At 36.9% G+C, this 17,093-nt stretch overlaps 1 protein-coding gene across 4 annotated transcripts in view; it reads right to left on the reverse strand.

The window, feature by feature from the left end:
* LOC125688630 (pleckstrin homology domain interacting protein) overlaps positions 1-17,093 on the reverse strand; it is a 99,939-nt gene that overhangs the window by 39,736 nt on the left and 43,110 nt on the right. For all 4 annotated transcript variants that reach the window (XM_048934848.1, XM_048934849.1, XM_048934847.1 and 1 more), the window contains 2 exons: positions 5,016-5,144; positions 50-275 (listed from right to left, as the gene is read on the reverse strand). In XM_048934848.1, the coding sequence (XP_048790805.1) occupies positions 50-275; positions 5,016-5,144 (355 nt within the window). The remainder of the gene's footprint in view (positions 1-49; positions 276-5,015; positions 5,145-17,093) is intronic.

Consider the following 17,093-nt stretch of genomic DNA (forward strand, 5'->3'; position numbering starts at 1 on the left):
TACAGGCAACTACAAATGCTACAATGTACCAAATTGAAGTTTTCCATACCTGAAGATGTCACTCCCATCTGAGGAATAAGCTGTTCCTCCCTGCAGTTTTCACGACCAGGAACCAGCCTTTGATACCTTGCAGGATGCGGGTTGCCATCCACATCAACCAAAAATGGGGGAGGCATAAGGTGTGGAGCCTGCTGTGTTTGTTCATCCAGGACAAAGTTGTTGGCATCACGGATAAGGGGCCGATAATCACTATGAAAGAACATCTGATCTGCTATCTGTAAACAAAGTCATTTTGTAATATATATATATATATATGTGTATGCATATATGTATTTTTTCAAAAAGACTACTAATAAACACACTGAAGAAAATACTGACAAAAATCTTTTCATCAATGTCACTGGTGATCATAAGCATAAGCAAGACTGCTCTGTTTATCTCACCTTACAGAGGAAAAGTGACTATCCTCCAGCATTCACTTTCTATATACTCACCACAAAAAAAAAAATAAATTGCAGGTTTGATTATGGAGAGCACTTGAACAGACAAATGGGGCAATTTTTACATACTTGTAGATGTTTGATGGAACACAGCATTGACATAATAAAAAGGTCACAAATTTTCACATACACGTATCTGATAATGTGAACTATGCCATAGGCTTATGAACTCTGGTGTAAGAAGAAGAGAATAAGGAAAATATTTATCACATTGCATCACTCCATATATTTTATCACCAGAAGTCAGACTCACAATTTTTACCATAGTACAAAATACATCAGAAAGTTGCAGTAGCTAAGATAAAGCTAATTTGAAGCTGAAATCTTCAACTTCAAAATTATTTCAGTCCACTTGCTCATAATTTATTCTAGTTGATAATCCACAGACACTGCAGATAACGGAATTCTGTTGTCCAAATAGTATGTAAAAAGGCTTTTGGAATCACCTTTCACTGGCACACATATCTCAACATTGCATTCAGAAAGACACTGAATCACAAGGAGAAAAGAGAACAGAAGACAAATGGCAACATATACTACACATTCCAGCACTACTTACTGACAAGCAACCCTCTTGGTAATGCTCACTCAGTTTAACTTTTAACAAGTAGAAGTAAAATCATAAAATCATGATTTACTCATAAAAAGATTTCCAGCACAGAATAAAAATAACTGAGCAAATGAATGAAGGCATAGAGAACCCGAAAAAAAAAAACTCTCTTAGGTGTCAAAAGACAGATATTTTAGCACAGTCAAAGGAGTGCCCATGTAGAAAACATTCTGTTTTCTGAATATGCTCTATCGTGAACAATTCATAACACAATTTCCTGTAATTTGTTATGTAGAAATCAGTATTGCAGATGTTAGAGCATCTGGAACAGATCACGTTCAGAGGTCTACACTCTCAATGAGGGGATGTAAGAAGACGAGGAAAGAATCAAACATGTCAGTTACAGAATCAGAAAGTAGTTACATGTACACAATGCAAATTTAAAAAATAAATGTGGGATCTGGACCCCACACAAATTCAGGAAAGTTACACCAGGAAGAAAATTCAAAAGATGCATGGAAAGCTACAGAATAAAAAAAAATTTACTTCAGGATTCAAAGGGTAACCCTTATAAAGTACACATGGACAAGGCAACATCCCTCATCAATAAGAAGCCCTGGATGAAAGTAAGCAGTGCCTCTGTTAACAAAGGCTGAATGAGAAAGATGCATTACAGTCAAAGCTTGCTTACCAACTTTGTTCCTTCAGCTCAGCAGCTAGCTCGACATGATAAAGATATAGGTCCTTTATGAGGATTTTGCCCAGAATGTAACTGTAGAATACTACTTTCACCTACTACAAATTTTCCTATTAAGTATTTCCCACACTAAGAAAGATTCCAATGGTAAGATTGTTCAGATTGTGAACTTTAATGTGCTTTACTATGCTGATGGACTCTAACGTGTTTTATTTGGTTGTATAGTGCTGTCCACATCCCAAGCTTAAAAAACTTCATGACCAAGTGGAGATCTGGAAATTCTTCCTCTCACATCCAGCATCCTCACAGCATATCCTCATGATCTCTGACACAAGATCATAAGGGACCTCTTCACCATTACCTTTAATTTGTATTCTGCAATGCAATCAGATATGGCAGAGAGTAAACAATTTTTTACTCCATGGTAAGAACAGCACCCAAAACCCAGGCTCAGTGCCTGGGTTTGGACAGAACTCCTCAAAGCACCTATTGGAACTTCAAGAATGATCTTATATTCAGGCTAGTTTGGGTCCAGAGAAAAATCAGAAGAATTTAGGGAATCTCAAATGGCTACATTCATTTGCTAACATGTCCAGCAGTCAAACAGAAGTATTAACGAACAGATCTGCTTCCTGATAAACTTTTAGAGATTAAATTCATACATACATACACACACACACAAGATTATACCACCATTAGGACATACAAGTCCTTTGAATTTCATGCTACTTGCTTCAGGTGAGAAAACTTTCCACAGGGCCGGAGCTGTACAAGAGTTAATTCTTTGGTAACTACACAACACACATGCCGAATGTTCAGTTTCTCCAGATGGGTACACATACACAAATGCAGAGATTTTTTCATTACTGCACCTATGCATCACACAAGAGCTGCCAGTGAGAAACAAAGAACTGTGGTTTGAGCAATCAACATGGAAGTACTGCATCTTTAGGTTCATTATTCCTCTCTAGTGAAGTTTCTATCTATGCAAGAACTTCAGAAGTGTGCATGGGCTCATCTGGGAGCTCAGCTCATCCCTGATGATCTTCACGCAGTCAGAAATTCAAAGAATTGATATGAAATTGGCTCAAGTTCCATTAAATGGATCAAATCCTAAAGGAGCCAAAAGTGAACAATAAGCATAGTCCCTTTTTGAAAATCAAAAGCCTGCTCATAGCAAAGCTGACAAGATTTCAGCTAGAATCATTGCCCTGAACAGATCTCTCAAAGGTAAGAGTGCAGAACTGGTTATCATGCTTCTCCATCCTGTAAAAAATCATTCCCTAAGATGCATGGAAACCATTTTTAAGCAAAACAAACAAACAACAAAAAAAAACAAACCAACAAAACAAACAAATAAAACCAACCCTGTACTTCCTACTAGCACTTATTCTCACACGATATCTGGGAAATCAGACTAAAACCAGCACCCAATTAAATCAACAAAAAACAAGGAGCTGAGAGGTGGGGCATCAAAAAAACAGAGCACCAAATCCCCAGCACCTACCAATATATATTCACTTCGCTCCATAAGGCAGGAAGACAAAAATAAAAGAAGAATCGGAACAAGAAATGAAAGAGGTCTGTAACTTCTAAGCTGACATTTAAGATGGAGATGCAAATCCTGTGTTTCCATTTCTTCTGTGGTCAGTAATGACAGGATTACAACAGTAGCAGCTGAAGAGAACAATTTTAAATCACAAATAACTTCAAATTTTTGAACAATCTTTTCTTGCAGACTGCAGATAAAATTCCTAAGACCAAAAGGTCTGTAATATTCAAGGTGTGAAAATTGTTTTTCTTCAAACACGTCAAATCCCTCACAAGGAATATTTTCAGACAGTTACGTAACAGAGACTCTTGGTCCACCACAGCAAAGACAACAATTGCTTTTTGCTCACACTTCATTTCCAACATTTATGAGTTTCAGGGGATTACGCACCACCAAAATGATTGGAGAGAAAAAGACTAATTAATAAACACAGTGACAATAATCACATCAGGATTTAAAGTTTAGAAGAATAAGAACACTGAAAGACAGAAGGACCTGAAAACTGATCTGATAATGCCAGTTTTCCTTGCCTGTGGTAACTCTGCTCCTGTTTGTCTTCCCTGAAATGAAAGGGAAAATGCTCTGGTGGATTGAGCCATAGTAACGGTTACAGTTGCTAGCCTCCAAATAAGTGCTTCAAGTTATAGTTGAGAAACATAATCATAAAATATTCTAGCACACGATGCTGCTGTAACTGACGTCAAAATAAGAGCTAGAACACAAAATAAATAATTGCAGTTGTTTGTATGACAAAGATTAAAACTGCTTTTGTTATCTCTTCTTCAGGCCCCTCTTCACTAATATTTGACATGGTGCTTTTAAGGCCAGTCTGAGTCAAAAGATCCACAAGTAGAAAGCAAAATCCAGAAGCTAGCATTTCAACAACCTGTAAGTACTAGATACCAGGTGCATATATGAAAACCTTGGGACAGATATCTCTGTTTAAGCATAGAAAAGGAAAGAGACATCACCTCGTTTCTGGGTGATAAAAGAAAAACTCTTAAGTAGGACTCCTAACTAGTAACCTACACAACTCAAAGGACATGCTCATCAACAGGGAAAAACAAACCGCCACCAATTATTTACAGTCATGAGGGTCTGCTGCAAGGCACCTGCACTTAGAATAATGCTGAGTATAGTCTTAGAATAAAGATGTAATGTTTTAATCACACAGTAATGGTAGAGCATTGCCATGTAAGCACCATGGCATTCCTTGACAGCAGAAACACAGCAGACAATTTCTTTTTTTAAGCTAGAATATATAATACATTTGCAGTAACATAATTGTCACTCAGGCTATGCAGTGCTTCAATACAGATACCAGGAGTTGGTTCTATTACACCTCCCCACATTTTTCATCTTAGAAACAAGAAAAATACTTAAAGCAAAATATCTAACTATTTCCAATTCCACTACCCTTTATTCACGTGGATCCAAAAGGACACCGGTAACCTCGCTAATTTCACTGAGCAGAGAGTGACCAGCTGATTTTTTATTTTTACTTGTAATTTCCCATGCAAATAAAACATGCTTGACAGCATGTATCTGTAGTTGAAAACAAAAGACAGTGAAAGAAAACAGTGTTAACAACAGGAGTCACACATTCATAACTGAAAAATGAGTTAACGATGCACTCTCTTGAGCTGAAGCTGTAACAAGGTTTGTATAAACACATTCAAAAAAGATAAACATTTTGACACATATCTTGTACTGTACCTTGTCATATTTGCTACTGGAACCAAAGCCAAAAATCAGAAGGTGACCGTGAGAATCAGTACATGCAAAATGCTGCCCATCAGGAGAGCACTTGCAGTCAAAAACTGCACCATGTCCTTGTCCTTCAATCTGAAATACATCAATATACAAAATGATTAAGTTACCAGAAACAAATTGTTGTCAATTATGATTAGCAAAACTGTGATGCTGATGTTGAAATTTATATAAAATCTGCAAGGTAGTGTACTGCTAGATGGAAGTTCCTTTAAAACAGCTTACTTTTTTGGCTATTTGCTTTCCATTGGATTTTTAGAGTAATGCTCATGAAAGATGCCAAATTGATAGTAGTAGAAACTGACAGACTTAATCCACAAAGCAGGCACAGTACAGGAAGTGAAAATAAAAGCTTCCCCTTTGAATGTCCTGCTAATAAACCTAAACAGAGAGCTGGGTCCAGTTCAGGGCTTTAGTCACTACACCGTTTCAATCCTCTGCCTCTTTGCTAAGCTAGCCCATAGCAATGGCTGCTGTGGTGCTTCAGGACACCTGCCCACTACAAAACACACTGACATTGACAACCCACATTACACAACTCAGCGACTGCCTCTTTCTGTAATTCCTACTCCTAATTTATCGGAGTGGGGGAGGTTTTGATTTTTGTAAAAACTCCACTTTTTAAAAGGAGAACTGCAAAGATTTTAAAAAAGGAATTTTTACCTGATACTCATTTTCTGTTTTCCAGTTCCTTTAAGCCAGAACAAATGGGTTTTTGTTTTTCCCTGCAACCTGTCAATCAAGCAGAGGTGACCAATCACCACTCTGAATTTTCACGTCTTCAGCACCTCTTCAGAAAGCCCCTTTCTATTCTCCCCAGTAAAGGACTTCTGCATTTTCTTTAAAGAAAAAAAAAAAAAAAAGAAAAAAAAAAAAGAAAAAAAAAAGTAATTCTTTCCCTAGCTGTGGAGGGCCTATGTACTGCCAGAACAAACAACAGTATTCAGCCTGCACGCAGAAGCACTATATACTTCAACAGCACCTTCCAGAGGCCATCAGCATTACTTCCAAAGTTAATGAACTAAGCCTCAAAAATCCTGTGAAGCAGGCAGTGCCTTCACTAAATTGCAGACTGAGACTAAGGCAAGAAGTCCATTTCTTTTGCCCATAGTCCTGCAGCATTCCTGCTCCCCTGCACACCCTCCCGACAGTAAAGGCTGCTACACCTATGACCAGGGCTTCAATCATTTGACCAAGGTCTTTCCTACTACCAGTACTCTCCATAAAAGTTTCTGGATTGGGATAAAAGGAACATAAATCAATTCAAGTTTTATGTTCTATTTTGCCCATTACTCCAGAAGGAACAAATTCTTAATAGAAGTATCCTACAGACAAAGATGGAAAACAAAAACAGAGCTTCAAGTGAGTGGCACTAACATTGCAACAGCTAAGAACGCAGAATTACTCCAGGCTAAGCAAGATCCAACAACAAGGCAAAATTACAACTTTGTGCTGCTTTTTGCATACAGAAAGCTCATCTTATTCAAGGGAGACGGTATGGAGAGGCAGATAAAAAGGAGAAGGAACATCCCAAGTGCAAGCTTTACAGATGTATAGGAAAAATCTCAAAAAGAAGTACATACATAAGAGACTGCTGACTGCCTTACCCCAACAAAAGAAATATAAAAGTATCAAGCCTCCTAACATTCAAGTTCTTCACAAACAGAATTCCAAGGTCCTCCCATAGAGCCCAAGAATCGAAGACTTTGTTTCACAAGGAAAACAAAGCATGACTAGGGACGAACTACTTGCTAACTACTGAGGGGGGGAGGGTTTTTTACTTATTTACTATTACTTAAAAATAGAAGGAAAATAAATCCGGATCTTAGATTGTTTTCTACTTTTAATTCTTCCCAGCAAGAAATGGCTTAGAAGGACCATTTTCAAGAAATTTCATGTATGAAATTCATGAGTGAAACATTATTTGGAAGACATTCCTTTATATAAGAAAGAAAATACAGTCATTTACTTACTCAGTAATTAGTACAGATTAAACAGTTTCACTGTAAATATGGTCAGAATCTGGTGTAAAACATGCTTATAAAAGGACAGAACTAGGATTGTTTAGTACAACCCCTCAAGTGTGGTGTACCACTACTTGGAAATTAAGACCTTTAATATTACAAGAACAAAAAATTACTCTTAGTGATAAGCTTCCAAGGCACAATTGCTATTAAAAGCAATTGGCAAAGCCTGCCAGAGTGTGATATCTAGTGTATATACATATATATATACACACACATAAAAATATTTTAATAAATTACACTTCACAATGGAATTCCTTTAATAATAAAGTTAACACAGGATTTGGTCACCTGGAACAGAAACTAAATGTTAAGTTGCAAAAGGTAAAGCCGAAATAAATCAATGAAGTTCTGACTTTGGCAAGCTAAATGTAGGACTGAGCAAAAAGGAAGCCTTCCTCACTCCATCCCTTTTAAGTCAAAGGTACAAGTACTGTCTGAAGACTGCATCCCAAACAAAGTGAAATGTTTTTTTCCTTTTTAAAACCTTTCCTTGCTGAATGAGAGGATATCCGTGGCAGGGAGAAGACACCACTCATGAGAACAAAAAAGCACACTGGTTAATTAAGAGCTGCCCATACAGTGTGAGGACTGCCAATAAGTCAGCACATTAAGACACTTGTTAGCAAAGCAAGTAGCAAAGATTCTTCAGTTACAAACAAGGAAGAAATTCAGGCGCATACAAAGAAGAATAAGGTAAGATTACTTTTATTATCAACAACTCCGAGAATTATGCCGTTTGCCTGCGTTTTCATTTGCAAGGAAACAGAAGGACATCAGAATGTCAAAGAGAGGAATGTTGATTAAGAATGAAAATGGAAAGCTATTCTTTTCCTCTTGGTTCAAAAGAGTTTGTTGTTCTTAAACCAGAGATAATAGTCGTGAAACTACAGTATAAAGAAACATCTTAGATCCTCAAAGTAGTTTCTTGTTTCAAAAATGGAGAAGTATCTAGAAAAAGAGAGAAGATGGAGCTTTTTTGACCCATTATCAATAGTTAGTACGAAAGACTTAGAAGCTAGTTTTTAAGGAACACACAGCACATGCGGTAGAAATCACAGAATCACAGAATGGCCTGGGCTGAACAGGACCACAATGATCATTGAGTTTCAACCCGCCTGCTATGTGCAGGGTCGCCAACCAGCAGACCAGGCTGCCCAGAGCCACATCCAGCCTGGCTTTGAATGCCTCCAGGGATGGGGCATCCACAACCTCCTTGGGCAACCTGTTCCAGTGCGTCACCACTCTCTAAGTGAAGAACTTCCTCCTAAAGAAGCAGTAGAGGTTACCAGAAAACTTAGCAGACTTCCTTCATTAAATTAACTGATTCTGTATGCCAAGAAAATATAATTCATTTATTTAAAAACAAACAAAAACAGAAAACAAACACAAAACCTAGCTGGATTTCACAGGCACAGCACTGTCACATGACATGGCACTTAATTCAAATGGAAGAAATTGTGATTGGTAGGAGAACTGTGCAGTAGTTACTAAGAATAGATAACAGTTTTTCGTTTTGAAAAAGACGCACAGAGCTAAAAGAATGCAAACAGCAAAGTCCCTCCATCCAGGTATTTCTATTAGTGATTACAGAAAAAAAAAACTGTTGATGAAATGAACATTAGCAAATCAACCACTAAGAACAGATGTGGGACACAGCAGCTGAAGCAATTAGAAGTCAACAAGAAAAAAATGCAGTAGGCCATGAACGTAGTAAGATTATTAGAAATAGTTTTCTAACAGAACTCTGCCCATGCACTTCTACCTATGCAATTCCATCTCATCTTCCAACACAAGTCATGAGCATCATTTTAAGTCAGTGAACTAAGTCTTCTCTAGCCTGAGGTAGATATTTTCCTTCACATTAAGAGACTGAGGCAATTAGTAGGAAACACAGGAAGAAAGATCACTGACTGCAAGGCATTACATATGATGCAACAACAAAAAGAAAACTATAATCCTAAAGCACACCAGAGGTACATCCAGACAAGAAAGAAAAAGCTCACACACGGCTAGACAAGTAGGCAGTAAGACAAAAGAACTCTTCTAAAGGAATACAAATAATTTTTGCTTCTCATACTCAAGAGAAGCAAATTCCAACTGCAACAGCTACAGAGAAATGTTTTCACTTATTGTGAGAATGGAAAACCTCAGAGCTCAGTCTCTTAGCACAGACACTAAGGAAAGAGAACACATATTCAGAATTCTTTAGCAGGAAGACTGCAAGCCTGCTAGAATGTTTGGGTACAATTGAAAACCAATTACAAGCAACATTCAAATTTGAGAACTAAAATTTAGATTCTTCCAATCACAACAACAATATGCCAGAACAACTTTCTAAAAATACCAATAAAAAGCAAAGATAATTAATTGTTATTAAAGCAAATAGGCTCTTTTATAAGTGTTGACACTATATTACAGCTGCTTAAATCAAGTCAATCTCGAGCTATTTGGGAAGTCTCCCCTTGCATATTTAGGTTCTCTTTTGCTCTAAGGAGCAATCTCTGATCTGTGGTAAGCTAAAAAAATATCAGACTTCTTACCAAGTCCATTAAAATATCTTACAGATCACCCATGGGTGCTGGAACTTAGATAAATCTCCAAGAAGTATTTACAATTTCTTTTTTGTTACTAAATACTCTGCAAACTCAGTACTGTATTTCTTTTTGCTTTTTTTGTTGTTGTTGTTGTTTGTTTGTTTTTCCCCAAATTAACAGAGCATGATGAAGTCTTTACTCTTCCAGATCCTTTATATGTCCGTACATACTACTCAAAGGTGAAACCTTTCAAAAAGATTTCAGTAAGACTACAACTGACCAATTCAAAATCTTATTTTAAGTCATTCTGTGTTTCAGATGAGGTCCAAGACTACAAAAATCTATATTATCCCAGTAAAACAGGAATTTTCTTCAGACATTATGAAGGCCACTACATACAAAATAAATGGTCTTTAAATCTCCACTAATGCTGGAGATTACAATAGTTTGTCCATATGAGCAAGTGGCTTGCCTTCCCAGATATTAATCCAAAAGAATCACCTCATACGGCAGAAACAATCGATGCAGAGAGAACTCTGTTGAGCTGTCCTGAATGAAATCTGATCTTCCATGCCATGCTTCTGAGGGACTACAACTTTTTAGTATGCCATTTAGGCTAAATCTCATCGGGAATCTGCCAACAAGACCTAGGCAGGCAATTCAGGCTTACTGATTAATGGAAAGGAAACAATGTTGTAACTGATATGATAATGCTGTTGGGCCTTCAGTTTATCAGATTGCACCGAAAATAAAAGCAGCGTGAGAACATAAGAAAACAGATCAGTGAAAGAATACACTTCTCTGAGAAGATGAAGTTGCTCACTAAGAGTTCAACTAATGACTAGACCTCAGAAGAAAAGGTACGAAAAAGACTGCTAAACAGACATAAGGAGGCACAGCATAGTCATTGCCTGTTATGAAGTATTCATTTAAAAACGAAGGACAGAGCCAACAATCAGCTCCCTGAAGGAGGAGCATGCAAAAACAAAAAAAAGAATTGCTACTTGGTAGTCTCTGCTTGATTGACAGCTTGCAGGAAGAAACCCCTTTGATCTCAATCAGTTGATGCTGTTATAACACTGACACAGTAAATTCTAGAAAAAAAGTAAGGATTAAGTTGTAATTAAATATTTAAATCATCACTGGGGGATGGGGAGAGGGAGTCTGGTGAAATTCACAAAAACTGGACATCTCCATTATGAAATATATTACTACAATCACCTCCACGCCAGTTCCCAATTTTCCCTCACTTTTTTTTTTTTTTTTTTTTTAAATAAAAACTAAGATGTGTAAGGAGAAAAAAGACACAGACTGGGGAGAGGGAAAAAGTATCCCTCCATCCAGCAGTGCGGCAGGCTCTCCAGTTACTCTAAGGAGGGTTACAATTACACCCTCAACGGTTTCCACTGTGTAAAACAGTAACATTCTTATGGGATGCTTGATCAAGTTTTGTGCATAACTCTTTTAAGTCACTGTTCACAGCTTCACATAGATTCACAATACATCCAGGCATCAAAGCTAAGTGAGAGTTTCTACTAAAATCTTCCAGATGATACGGTATATGTTGCAAGGTTGGGAAAATGTAAAAGCTTGAAAGAAAGGCCTTGCAATATGCTTACCATCTATCTTACAAATCTTACACTTGGAAAGAAATGCTCTGAATCAGGAATACCAGACAAGTTTACATTAATTACGTATCAGCTAGCTGTAGGTACAAAAACAAAACCTCAGACATTAGCTCCAGCAATCATATCCTTATTTCTCAATGTCCATATGATTTTGAATTTTTGTATCTAAAACATAAAGCATTTATTTGCATTAACAGGTCTGCACATATTAAATAATTCCTGGCTATAAAAAGGAATCTATTCACAACAGTAACTTCATACAGTAAGAGTAAAGCAAAACCATTAAGAACGTATCATCTGCTTGAAGCTGTCCCACTGAGTGACAGTACATATTTGCAATTTCAACAACAAGCATGTAACACAACTATTTGATAGCTGCATTATATAACAATTAAATACAACTACTGCTTTAATATCATCATTACATTTGCTAATTTTTTGTCTGCATTTGTAGAAGTACAACCTGTTTCATTATGATATCATCTGATACTGCAGCAGCACATTAAGAGCTATTCTATTGTCATCCTCACATAACCAGGAGAGAGTGGCTTTACAAAGTATGTAACACCTGCTTGCTGATTCTACTTGCCCAAGTGCTTTTAAAGACAATCAAATGAAATAAAACAATTTCAGAGATCATCTTCAAAACACAAAATCTGGCTTTTTGTTTCTTCAGCCCAAGGCTTCTCAAGAAACAAGCAACCTTAGAAAGAAAACAAAGGACTGAAGAGATACATTTTTTCATAGAGTTGGATCTAAATTTTAAGACTAGTCAGAAAACCAAGGGACTTAGAATTAAGTTTGTCAATATCCAGAAACAAATCTTACTACTGCAATCATGCAACAGCGTTACCTACCTACTGCATAAGAAGTTAGAACACAGTCTAACAGAAGCTATTGCAGCAAAGTAATAAGTATATCAGGTACCAATGAACAGCTGTGTGTCCTCAGACAACCTTTCTGAAACGTTTCTACCTAAGTTTTGCACTGTGCTTAAAAAACTTAATAATGCTTTGATTCTCTAAGTGTAAAAAGCAGACGCTAGATTATCATCTTCTCAACTGCAGACACAGATCTACTGAAGCAAAGCATTTTTCTTCAGATAATCAATGCAGCACATAATTTAAAAAATGCATCCAGACTTCTATTTCTATTACCTCTTAGCTTCATGAATATTTGACATGAATGTAAAGACATTTTTAAAAACAATTTTAAGTGATAATTACATTGAAAGTAACAATATATATTTCTTCGTCAAAAAAAAATGAAGCTGAATATGATTTTACATTGAAATTGAGGTTTCAACTAGACAAGCCAGTCCAAGCTTCTGTCAACTTGGTAAGACAGTGCACAACACTAAACACTTTACAAAAGAGGTCATAACCCAAAGAATTCAATAGTTATAAGGTTCACCATTTCATTCATGTTTTTATACTAGTTCAAAATAATAAGCCTTCAGGTTTGTGGTTCCATCCACCCTCCCATCCCAGAAGTGTGTTTACCAACTTCTGCAATACCTTTCTAATCCCAACCAAGCACATAAGCACAACATCCAAGATAAGCACGAGGAGCTTCAGAGCTGCTGTTTCCCACCAACGCACTCAGGAAGGCAAATTATATTTAAGTTCTGATGCAGCAACAGAATGCAAAGTCAGAATGACGCATAGTGCTCAAAAGGTCTATAAATATTTATTTCATGTTACAGCAGGATGCCCTTTAACCTCTAAACTCCAAGGATGAAAGTTTCATCCCCAGTTATTTTTAAACACTTAAAAAATAAATAAATAAAAGTGTTATATTTATGCAGATAAATTTGAACTTCAGTCTAAAATCTCAAGGAATTTGCTTCTGAGCTGACAATTTTGTATAGATAGGATGAAAATCCCATATTACTAACATTAAAACTGCAACTGCAAAAAGCTTAAACTTGTTAGCTAATGAACACTTTTCAATTCAGGTCAACACTGTACTCATTTTAATGCATTGTTTTCCATACAGACAGAAGAAACTACATGCTTCACACTAGCCTAATCTTTGAATAAGCTATTTAACATTCTGCAAAATTAACATGAAAGACTAAGACCTTGCTTTGCTTTTTTAAAAGTTCATATTTAAGGTTTAAGCTTCATCATCTGTTGCTAATTGGTAAGCATGCTGAACACAAGCAAGTGACAAGAAATCCTAGTTCTAGATACAATTGCAATTTACATAAAGTAAGTAACATTTTGGATGAAAGTTTGGGAGAGCTCGCCATGAGCTTCCCACAGCAATGCACCTGGAATGAGAGAGAACAGCTAGGATCTTTGTACAAAGATTTAAGTGAAAATAAGCACAAGCTGAAAATGCCACTTCTGCCCCCGACCTCCACAAACACAAGTTTTCATGTGTTCTGCAGAATGCCTCATTCTACCTTACAGAAGCTACAGCTATCAAAGATAATGCTGTCATTGTAGGTCTCAATGAAAAAGCAGATCTGTCTTATGCTTTGGACTGGTGTTTTTCAGAGACAGCAAAGAACTGTTATAGAATATCCTATTACTTTGTCCAATACTGATGCAATAGGGAGGTCAGCATTCCCCCAGGGCTTTGCAATTCTGAAGGTTTTTTCTGCTGGTTTCCATAAAGCAGGACAGAGGGTAGAAGAATGACTAACACCCACTCGAGCAGTAACAGTTAGGGCACTGTAAGAAATCATCCATTATTCTTCAAGTATCAATCTGGTTTCCAGGGGAAGCAACATGCAGTCAGAGAGAACAATCACATTTCATGGAGAGATTAAAGTTTTTCTTTTGCAGTGTAACTGAGGCTGAGGATACAGGAGAGGGAGAGGATTTCTTTTTCTCCCTCTAAAAAGAATCAAAGTTGCTTCTAATCATTAGTTTACAGTTAGTGCATTTCTGAAGTACACTCATGTAATTCTTTGGAATCAGCAAACCCACAACAGCTGAAGACACACAGTGTGACCTTTAAGCATCATAAGCTAAGGTGGTTCGGCTTGTCAGCAAGTTGGAAAAAAGCACAAAGGCAGGAAGATTTTGAAGTATTCAGATTTGTCAATTTAATACAAGACTGTAAAAACATTCTTTCAGTATCAGTATTTCAAAGCATTCTTCAGAATATGAAGGCCACCTCTGAACTCAATTCAAAGTAGTTTCCAGAAATATCATTTACCCAGAATGTCCCAAAAAGCACAACAGTGCTCAGAGGTCTTAAAGCTAAGGTAGAAACAGGAATTGATCCAAATGAATTCTTCACAAGCGTTAGGAGTAGAACTTTATGATTACAAGCAAATGTCTGAAACTAACAAGTTCAAGCACACAGGAGCTCCTGAGGCATGTGCATAACATGAGATGTAAAGAAGCCTACTAATGGCTGTACAGAGCCTAACTTCTCCAAGATTCAACTCGCAAGGAGTCAATCCAGGAAGTCCGAAGAACAATATCTCATCACCTAAGATGTTGGTTGGTCTTGCTTGGTGTTTTTGGAGTGGGTTGTTGTTGTAGTTTTTGGTTTTTAATATATCAGGAGAACCTTTTTGTTTTTTAAATATAGGTATTAGTACTCCTACTTTCCTGCTTATTAATTTCTACTTTACACAAAGCAGTTTTTCTTTATTTTAAGCATAAAGCTTTTATTTTAAACATAAAGTCAGAAAGACTCTGTTAACCAATATAAAAAGCTTACAATAATTGCAATGCCTACTTACAATATTTAATTGAGTATCTGATTCAAGCAATTATATTTGAAGCTAACAGTGCAAAAATAAAAATAAAAAGTTCTACAGTTAACAAAGATTGGGAAAATTCCCACCCATCCCTAGTCCTTCATTCTTGCTACTGTATTACAGTTATCATATTCTCAGCTGCATACTTGCAAGTAATGGCAGTCACCATATGTTCCTGCAACTGTTAGGCTATGCTGCAAACCAAATTATTAACCAAACACAAAAACAAAAAATAACCCCACACAACAAAGTGAAAGGCCTTTCAGTACATATCCTAAAATAGTCTAGGGAAAATTTTTTTCCTTTAAACATACTTCTCCTGGGCAGCCCATTCGTGACACAAGTAGTATTTGCCTTTCTGCAGGAGAAACCTACTCATTAAAGCTCCAGACAGAAGGAAAGCTTGCTGCAAGCAGTCTGAGCCAGCAGACCTCAGCCCTGTCAGTTATTGCAGAAGGGAAGTCACAGAAATCAAAGAAAAAAAAATCGAGGGCATGACTCCAATACCACAAAGATATTTGGAGTCAAACTCAAACACTTTATGTGTGATTATAATACCAACAAAAAACAATCCAAACCAACCAAGACTTTTGCCTCTTCCCAATGTGATTAAGTACCTCCTTTTTGATCTGGAAGACTCTCAAGTTCCTGTAGTTTTCTGTCCCATCAAACATTCTTAGAACTGAGAAACTTTTGTTAAGGCCTATGGGAATTTTAAGTATTAGGCCAAGTTACAGCACACACCATTCAAGTGACAATACTGGAACCAAATACTAATAAACCAAAACTCTTAAGTAGAATAAAAAGTAACTCAGTGAGGAAGGACATCCGAAAGAAAATGGGCACTATGACAATTGAGTGGTGAACACATTTTATTATTATTTTTTAAATGGCCTAACAGAGCACTAATCTTGCAAATTCAAGCTTTTACAAAGCTTGGAGCCAAAGGTTTCAATTTACCTAGAACAGATGTACCCAAACCAACATACTTCAGATTCAAGATTCACACCTTTCTGTAGCAGCACAACTTCAAGAGTATGTTGGGGGAAAAAGTCCATTCTAGAAATTCACAGATGAGACAACCTCCTGAGTAAGTAATGGGCATTGAATTGAACACCTTGCCATCCAAGAAGTAAACAGAAATTAAGTGTTCTGTTTCCTAGCTGAGTATTTAACTAATAGGCAGTAGCAAAGAGCTGAATACAACTCCTAGCCATGTCTTAATTCCTGTTTTTGAGAATCTGCCTTACCACACAAGGGACTCAAATGCCACACTGCAGACTGGAATAAGAATTGGCAATTCAAATGCATCTCTTTGCCCTCCATCACCAACTAGCTCTGACAAGACAGCTTACCATTCAGCATTTTTTTTTGCCTGTGTCCACTAAGACATTGAAATCTAACATACTGTTCAGTACATTGAAGATGTTCTGGGTGATTGCATTCCACTTTGGAGATTAACAACCATACTCTCCAAGAGTTCAGGTGCCAAGACTGTCAAGTCATTCAGTGAACCTGGGTAATGAGCCAACATTTACTAGGTTTGTGCTGTCCTTCGGTAGCAAAAACACTGTTTTTTTGAAACATATAAGCTCTAAAACTAAGCAGTAGCAATCACTTAAGGTTTATTACCCTGGGTTTCTTTGCAAGTCTTCTAAATGCTCATCTATACAAGCAAGTTACAACCCATGAAATTACCCCAGTATTCCATCACCAAAACCACAAACTCAGTTCATTCCTTGAAAAAAGGAATGACCAAAATACACAACACATTTTACAATAGCAGCTGTATTAAATTAAGAATGGCAAATGTATTACACAGGCTACAAACAACAATAAATGGTTGTATTTGCATGTTCAAATACACTCCAATATTTATTTGCTGAATCTCAAAATTGTTTAAAAGAGCTTTAGACATCTCAGTTTTGACATTCCTACGGCAAATTTCACTATTTGGGGTAGGATAGGGAATAAATTTCTTGAGTCTAGCCAACCAAAGTCTTTAAGCTAAGCCAGCAGTGTATGATCATGAACTAAAACATCAAGCTGTGCAATTAAGACCTACACAAAAATCTATCATCACAGTGGAGAGTACAAACGAAAACATGGAA

The sequence above is a fragment of the Lagopus muta genome, chromosome 2 (assembly GCF_023343835.1).
Source record: "Lagopus muta isolate bLagMut1 chromosome 2, bLagMut1 primary, whole genome shotgun sequence".
Lineage (NCBI taxonomy): Eukaryota > Metazoa > Chordata > Aves > Galliformes > Phasianidae > Lagopus > Lagopus muta.